The sequence below is a fragment of the Aplysia californica genome, unplaced genomic scaffold, assembly GCF_000002075.1.
Source record: "Aplysia californica isolate F4 #8 unplaced genomic scaffold, AplCal3.0 scaffold00719, whole genome shotgun sequence".
In the NCBI taxonomy this organism is placed as follows: Eukaryota; Metazoa; Mollusca; class Gastropoda; order Aplysiida; family Aplysiidae; genus Aplysia; species Aplysia californica.
The window spans coordinates 51,904-60,998 of NW_004797989.1; the positions used below are offsets into that span (position 1 = coordinate 51,904).

General features: G+C 41.5%; 1 protein-coding gene across 1 annotated transcript in view; it reads right to left on the bottom strand.

Moving 5' to 3' along the window:
* Positions 1–3,321, bottom strand: part of LOC101858065 (phospholipase B1, membrane-associated) — a gene marked incomplete in the record, with an annotated part of 23,896 nt that extends 20,575 nt beyond the window's left edge. The window contains 2 exon segments of the mRNA XM_035972516.1: positions 1,436–1,539; positions 3,124–3,321. Of these exon segments, the coding sequence (XP_035828409.1) occupies positions 1,436–1,539; positions 3,124–3,193 (174 nt within the window).
* Positions 3,322–9,095: the final 5,774 nt, after the last annotated feature.

The following is a 9,095-nucleotide window of genomic DNA, read 5'->3' on the forward strand; positions in this document are numbered from 1 at the left end:
AATATTAAAAAATAATAATAATAATAAATATGATCATAATCATAATCATAAGCATAATAATAATAATAGGAACCTAATAATAATCATAATAATAATCATCATCATCACCATCATCATCATCATCATCATCATCATCATCATCATCATCATCATCATCATACAGCACGCTCTGTGCGCTTCAGAAATACATGTATTATTACGCCAGCAGACCCTAAAACGCTCAGAAACATTATTGGCTTCCCGAGTCAAACTGTGGAACGCACACGCTCAAACACGTACAAACTGACATGTTATTATCGTTAGCTGTTTATAAGTTCCCACCTGCTTGAAGAGAGGAAAATTCGTGTTAATAGCTTATCCCAAGGACATAACGTTGAGCCCATGACACGATTTGAACCCACAACTTTACGGTTGGGAGTTTGAGAACCTAACCACTAAGCCACCAACCATTTCAATTAATCTAGTATCTGTGAAAGAACAGAACAGGAGACAGTAGGTGTACCCAAACTGAGTAAGGCCTACAAGTAACTAACTAACGACATAAAAGCGAACTTGTCTTCAGCTTCTTTGGTTAATACAAAAAGAGATCTAATGCAGAGACATTGCTATTATCAAACAATGAGACTATCTATTTTTATAAATTACCATTTTGAGAATGAACACACTGTGCACATTAATTATTCTAGGAATAAATCTAAAAACTGTAGCAGCAGTAACAATTAGGCTACAACGGTGTTTAATTAAAAAGAACAAGAACAACTTCAACATAAACAAATTTCCTGAAATAAAGAAATACAAAGGTAGGACCTACCAGTAGCACAACCCTCCGTTTACCCCTCTGATAAACATCAACAACTACAACAATAACAAGAACGGAGCAGGAAGGACCAGTACGTTGTGCAAGAGCAACAACAACAACAACAACAACAACAACAACAGTACCACCAACAACAACAACAGCAACAGCAACAACAACAACAACAACAACAACGACAACAGCAACAACAGCTGCAATAACAACAGCAACAGCAACAACAACAACAACAACATTTTCCTTAAAACGAGAGGCTCTTATTATGTGACCAGCCATGACTGGCAAAAATCAAGACCGGTCACTTCTCTGGGCTGCGGGCCTACAAAAAATAAAATAGACAAAACATCGGACCCAACCTGTCCATTGTGCCGCGAGGAACCCCAAGATTTGGAGCACTGGCTGCAGAGATGCCCCGCCACGGAGGTCCGGCGGTGGCATCTCTTCGGGGAGGATTCAGGGAGGTTGGACTGCCTCACCTGCTACCCAAGGGAGGCGGTGGCCCTGGCGAAGAGCACTCTCTTCAGGGCTCCAAACATTTCGAACGGATAGGCTACCACACACACAACAAAAACAACAAAAACAACAATAAATAAACAATGTTGTAATAGAATTGTGCCATACCTGTGGTTCGCCCAGAAAGGTATCCTGGTAAAGCCTGAGGAAGGTTTCATTCTTGGACAACTCCAGGAGGCGTCCCACAATCTCGGCCTCTCTCCGGGCAAAATCTGTATGTGGGAACAAAAGAACACGGCCTCTGTATTCTAGTATGATTTTTACGACACTTGCAATATAATTAGGTCATATGAGTGCCGCAGATTAGAGGTGCGACAAGAGAGTAACAAACACAAAAAAGAAGGAAGAGAGATTAGGACCATAGCTGATTGGTAAGAAAAAAGAATCAATTCACACCTGAGCACCCGCCAACCTCTCATTTCTGTGGTCTTTTAGTTTAAAGAAGCAGACGAGCTCCCGTGGTCAAGAGGTACGGTGTTTGCCTCTCACTCATTAGACCCCGGGTTCAAAACCTGACCACAACTTTAAAAACATTTCACCCATTAACTAATTATAATAATATTCTGTCGTCTGCTTTCGTCTCCACACGTAGCTTCTCAGATAAGGGCGAAAAATCTCGGAAGTCACGACTGCAAGTTGCGCACGTTAAAGTTCCCTTGGTGGTCCTAAAATCGATAAGAGTAGGCTCCGGCAGCCACCTGGGCAAAAAAAAATGTAATGCTTAATGTGTCCACACGCTTGTATGACCTTATATATATGCAGTTGAAAGCCCAATAAACACTTACCAAAAAAAACAACAACAACAACAACATCGACACGATACTGAATACTTCAAGTAAGGGAAAAGGTAAGACAGACAGAAAGAAACAACACAGGGAAAGAAAAGAAGTAGGACCTACCAGTGGGGCCCTCCAACCACCCGCGCATATGGTGCTATAAAAGAAGCCAAGGAGAAGCAGTAGAAAGGCTGCAGAAAGAGTCAGGAGCCCAGAGGAGGGGGCAGAAAGAAAACAGACAACAGAACATTGCTAGAGAGCAGGAAAGGAGGTGAAAGGAGGCAATTTTAGTTAAGAATTTTTTTTCGGCCGCTACCTGGATTCGAACCCGGGACCTTTGAATGAGAGGCGACCACCTTAACCTCTAGGCCACGAGAGCCCCCTATGACTGTTCGTTTTTTGAGAGTTTAAAAAGTTGGTAGGCCTATTCTCATGACAGAGAACATGGCCTTGAAAGCAACACGAAAAGCTAGGCTAATCCTAAGCTGTTATTTTGTTGGGGGTTTTGGGATTGTTTGTTTATTTGGGGTTGTTGTTGTTATGTGTTTTGTTGTTGTTGTTGTTGTTGTTGTTGTTGTTGTTGTTGTTGTTGTTGTTTTGTTTTGTTTGCGAGGGGGTTTTTTGTAAGTGTTTTACGGCGCTCCCAACTGCATCGCGTCATATGAGTGCGCGGGACACTTTAGGCATTTTCAGTTTTGTTTAAATTAATTTTGAATTTTGGCCGGGTGGCGGCCGAAGCCTACTCTTATCGATTTTAGAACTACCAAGGGATCTTTGACGTTCGTAAATTCCTCAAGGGACCTACGAGATTTAGTTGACCTTCTCCAAGAAGGCTAGGGGTTCGATCTTACCTTCCCTGTGGCTCAAAGCTACCGAGAAGAGCAATGCAGCTTATCCACTGTATCGTCGACCAGGTAAATTTACAAAGAATAAGAGTCAATTTTTATAACTCGAAACAACTAAATCTGAATGCAAACACACCACCAACCCCCTCCCCCACTGATTAATTGAACCACTTACCTGGTTTTATCCGAGCGCTGAAAACTGCGCTCAGTAAACACAGACACACTCCTAAAGCGAATGACTTCATAGTTGATCCAAAAAAGAGTATAGTCTCACTCTTTCTCTCTCTTCTCGAGCTTCTAATCTAGGGGTCTCCTTGGCTCTCCGACCCCTTGTCCCCTCAAGCCACGACTTTCTGATAAAGTGTGAGCCTTCGCTTACAGTTCAATTATTTATATTATTATCATGTAACGACTCGGATGCTTTCCTGTACTCTTTACCTATTAACCCTACCACGTCATTCTTCCCACATTTTTATCATTTCTTTTCTGGCAACCTACTATCCAAGCAATAGTGGTGATATGTTTAAACTCGTCATCACTCATGCAGCCATGCAGCTTATGCAATCTCGGGCGGCAGAAGGATAGTTCAGAGTGAAAACGTTTCATTTGTGTCAATGATTTATATTGAGTATGTTACATTTTTTTACTTGGCACACACGAATCATCCTCACCGTGAACGTAATCCTAGAGCTTCCGATCGAAGTGGCTAAAATACATAATTTTTATCTATTGCTTAAATTTGTTAAAACAAGGACAGGGATAACGTACAGAATTAAAGGCCTGTAAGAGATAGAACTAAAACGGTTGATGGCCAAAGTGCGATCGAACAATGGAATTCGAGTATGGGTGTTTCAAATTTTGCTATATAACGTGGTTTGTAACAATAGCGTGTGTCAGACAGCTGAGCGTGATATCTAATCTAATTTGTTTTTCAATTGAGTGTTATCATCAAAGTCATGCACATGAAACTTGTACTTCTCTTATCAAAGCAGTACAATGTCGGTGACACTTGGTCTTAACTAGAGCAAGGATGTTTTAGCGACGTTTGCTATCGAAACAGTGGCATTCACTATTCAGGTTTAAAAACTAGAGTTTCATAGATCTCTAAAGATATCTGTTGCTGATCTCTAGAATTTGTTTTATGGAATTACTTCAGCGACTATGTAAACGAAACACCGAGACTGGGGAAACGTAATTCATCTATATTATATATAGATATGAGACAAAAATGTAGCTTTGAAATTGGAAAAACATTTATTCCAGGCCAATGTTACTTCGGGTCAAAAGGTTATTAACTTCCATGTTAATTATTTATTTCTTTACAAATTCGTTCTAACTGACTCCCTGCATATGACTGGCCTTATACGAGGGGCATACAAAAATTTTTTATTTTTTTTATCTGACCATGATGGAATAAAGGTAGAAAGCTGAAATTTGGGGTGAAAGCCAACAATCATCTTCCTGGAACGCCTGTAAATTTTGGAGAATTTCTGATAAACGGTTTTAAGTGAATGGGGGTACGTTGTTCTCCAGTTTCAACCTAAAAATTGAGAAAATTGAGCGCAGGGCAGTAATTACATTTTTGTTCTTGCAAGGCAAGCAACTACAAGATATTTTTACGAAGATGCATGCCGCATATGGAACTGGCTGCCTATCCTATGCTGTGATAAAATTTTGGTGTAAAAAATTCAAATGCTGATTCATAGACATTGAAGACGACCACCGTGATGGTCGCCCAGTGAGAGCAACAACAAAAGAAAATGTGTTGAAAATCAAGAAACGTGTGTTGTCAGATAGGCGGGAGACAGTCGAACTTTTGAGCAAAGAAACTAGGCCCTAGCATTAGATCAGTTGAATGAATCTTTAATGAACATTTGAATATGACGAACGTTTGTACGAGATGAGTCCCACGTGTGTTGACTTCTCCTCAAAAAGTGCAACGTGTTGATTGTTGACAAGAATTGCTTGGTCTGTATGAAAAGGATGAAAGATAAAGAAAACACTTCAAGAAAAACTGCAGAAACTGCACGAGAAAATGGCTATGAATTTTTGCCATATCCATCCTATTCTCCAGATTTAGCCCCTGTCGACTTTTTCTTATTCCCCAAACTGAAAAATGATTTAAAAAGAAGGCATTTTGAAAGTGATGATGACGTTAAAGAAGCGGTAGAGGGTTGGTTTTCTGACAAAAAGAGAGTCTTCTATTCTCAAGGTCTTTTCAATGTCATACTTCGATGGCAAAAAATGTGTAACTATGGGAGGCGACTACATAGAGAAAGATTAAGTTTAGGACCAAATTATTTCCATACAAGTGTATGCTTCAACCAATGATGCAGAAGTGGAGAATAAAGATGACTTCTACAACCGTCTGCAGAGCGTCATTGACAAACTTCCAGGTAAGGACTCCAACATTGTCATGGGAGATCTAAATGCAAAGGTAGGTTCGGAAAATAGTCACAATGAGGAAATCATGGGCAGACACGGATTAGGAGAGGCAAATAACAACGGAGAAAGGTTCTAAAACTTCTGCACATTCAACAACTTGGTCATCGGAGGTACAATCTTCCCACATAAAAGGATTCACAATGCCACTTGGGTCTCCCCAGGCGGAACAACAGAAAACCAGATTGACCACTTTTGCATCTCCCAAAAGTTTAGACGCTCACTGGAGGACGCCCGAGTCTTACGAGGAGCAGACGTCGCATCAGACCACCATTTGATCCTTAGAAAGATGAAACTAAAACTGAGAAGATATGCACAAGTCACAGCTGGAAATCGTCTAAAGTATGAAGTGGGCCATCTGAAAGACCCAGTAAAGAAGAATGAGTTCAAGTTGGAACTGAAGAACAGATTTCAAGCCCTTCAAGATCCGGATGAATGTGAAGTCAACGAACACTGGGAAAAGATAAGAGAGGCAGTAAATGAAACTTGCCAGAGCACCCTAGAACCCAAAGACAACACCAGGAATGAATGGATTTCACAGGACTCTCTAGACAAAGTCAAAAGAAGAAGAGACCTGAAGGCCCAAGTCAACAACAGCCGTACCCGAACTGAGAAACTCGCTGCACAACAAGAGTACACCGAAGTAAACCGGGAGGTAAAGAATTCCATCAAGAAGGACAAGAATACCTACCTGAATGGCCTGACCGAAAAGGCAGAGAAAGCAGCAACAGACGGGCACTTGCGGATTGTACACCAGACTACAAGAACTCTTTCAGGTAGGTTCAGCAAGCCCACTCTACCAGTGAAAGACAAAGAGGGAAAGACTATCTTCAACCCAGAGGGGCAACTTAACCGATAGAGAGAACACTTTGATCAACTATTGAACAGACTACCTTCAGAAAACCAACCAGAAATTCTTCCAGCCAGAAATGACCTTCCAATAGTTACGGAACCACCTTCAAGAGAGGAAATTGCAGCCGCTATAAAAACACGGAAGTCCCACAAGGCAGCTGGTCCCGACCATATACCACCGGAAGCCCTTAAGGCAGAGAAAGATACGTCAATGGAAATTCTCTACGCTCTATTTGAAAAGGTTTGGCAAAAGGAGGAAATACCATCAGACTGGAAGGAAGGCCTCCTAATCAAGCTGCCAAAGAAAGGAGACGTCAGCAAATGTAACAACTACAGGGGCATTACACTCCTGTCCATACCTGGGAAAGTCTTCAACAGGATACTCCTGGAGAGAATCAAGCTGGCAACAGATGAGAAGCTTCGAGGAAATCAGGCAGGATTCCGCAAAAACCGATCATGTGTGGACCAGATCGCTACTCTGCGTATCATTGTTGAGCAATCGCTTGAATGGAATTCACCAATCGTGGTCAACTTCATTGACTATGAAAAGGCGTTTGACAGCGTGGACAGGGAAACTGTGTGGAAACTCATACGGCATTTTGGAATACCTGAGAAAATCGTCAAGCTTGTGAAGGCCACCTATGATGGAACAAACTGCCAAGTCTTCCACGAAGGACAACTCTCAGAACCATTCAAGGTACAGACAGGAGTGCGACAAGGATGCTTGCTCTCTCCTTTTCTCTTCATACTGGCAATTGACTGGGTCATGAAAGAAGCCACCAGAGGCAAACGTAATGGAATACAATGGATCCCTTGGCAGCAGCTGGACGACTTGGACTTCGCCGATGACCTTGTACTGCTCTCTCACACACATGCTCAGAAGCAAGAACAGACCAAGGAACTCAACAGCCTATCAAGGAATGTTGGTCTACGTATACATCCAGGCAAGTCAAAAGCAGTGAAGCTAGGAAAAGTTTCAAGCCCTGCTGTGACAGTGGAAGACACTCCCCAGGAAGAAGTGGACTCCTTTACCTACCTTGGAAGTGTCATCAATGATAAAGATGGAACCGAGGCAGATGTTAAAGCAAGAACCGCCAAGGCAAGGTCAGCCTTCAAGCAATTATCAAAAGTCTGGAAAGCAAGCAACATTTCACTGCGCACCAAGATTCGACTCTTTAACTCCAACGTCAAGTCTGTGCTCCTCTACGGCAGCGAAACTTGGAACACAACGAAGATAGTACTGAATAAAGTCCAGACTTTCATCAACAGATGTATGAGAAGTATTCTAAGAATAAAGTGGCAGTATAGAATAAGAAATGAAGAGCTGTGGGAAAGGACAGGACAAAAGGATATAGAAGTAGAAATAGACTAAGAAAGTGGACATGGATGGGACACACCTTAAGCAATCCCAGCGGAAACATCACAAGACAGTCACTGCAGTGTAACCCACAAGGAGCACGAGGCAGGGGTAGGCCACGGGAAACATGGAGGAGATGCGTGGAAAGGGACATGAGAGAAATGAAGCTCACTTGGAACGAGCTTGGAAGGATGGCTCAGGACAGAGATAAATGGAAAGAGCTTGTATGTGGCCTATACCCTGCCAGGGATGAAAGACATTGATGATGATGACCAAATTATTTCAGCTTTCTACCGTTATTCCGTCATCGTCAGGTAAAAAAACTTTTGGTATGCCCCTCGTACATACATGTGTGTGAACCGGGTTGTGCTTTTGATGGAACAGAAATTAGCTAAGGTGGCAAAAAGTTATATACCATCAAAAGATCTTTTGCCTTATTATTTGGGAGATCATTCCTCGTACCGTACTAAACAAGCCCTCAAACTGATATTATTCAAAACCAATTTGAAATTATTATAATAATATTCTTCTTTATTTAGTCGAGCTTTGGGGAATCGAAGGAGAATCTCTAAAGCTTTGTCAATAAACCCTTGAAACACGTTTTGGGTCCGAGATGGTTTGACTGTGTCACGAATGAGAAACTTTTAGAGAGGAGAAACTGAAGAAAATGTGAGGAGAAAGAAGTGGCATAATATGATAGAGAAGGTTGCAGCGCGTATGTCAAGCGTTTAAAGGGTTGGTGAAAATTGTAACATGTAAAAGAAAAAAAGGTAAATGTATGGGTTTAACGCACCTATCAGCGCTATTAGCTTGTTTAAGAAGAGGGGCCACTAAATCTAATGTCCGTCTCCGGTGGGACCAGCCAAATGGGTTGAGAGCCTTGAAAACTCTACAAAACGACTCGAGCTAAAAAATACCCAGTTTGGGATTCGAGCCAAGGCCGTCCACTCCGTAATCTAACATGAGACGAACTGAGCTAACGAGGGCCCTTTTTCGGAGATGGGGTGGAATCCCGCGGTCATAGATAGAGAGGCAGACCAAGAACCATTTGGTGGTTAATGACCGTTCATTATTAATATGACGTCAGCTAAAACTTGGCCAAAAATGACACCCTCCCCTCCCCCTTGTTATCTTCTGTCACCTTTCACGGGACCCCCTCCTAGTTGACCCCAACCTAAATGTAGGCCTACATGTACAGTTAGATAGAACCTGAACATGATGCATTTTATATGAATTATACTTTTGATCTTTATTTTGAATTTTAAAAATAAAACTATTTTTTTATCAAAGAGTACAACAAAGAAACGCCGTACCTGAACTGTCGAATTATTTATTAACAACTTTAACCAAACAAAATAATTAATTGGGTTAATTTTAGGCTAAGAAAATGTTCTATAATATTTTTCTTAGTTTTTTTTTTCTTTCCTTTTTTTTCCCAACCTTTTATGGCTTCATGGTTGACGTCAACTTTTCACTGATCTCCCCACCCCCACCCC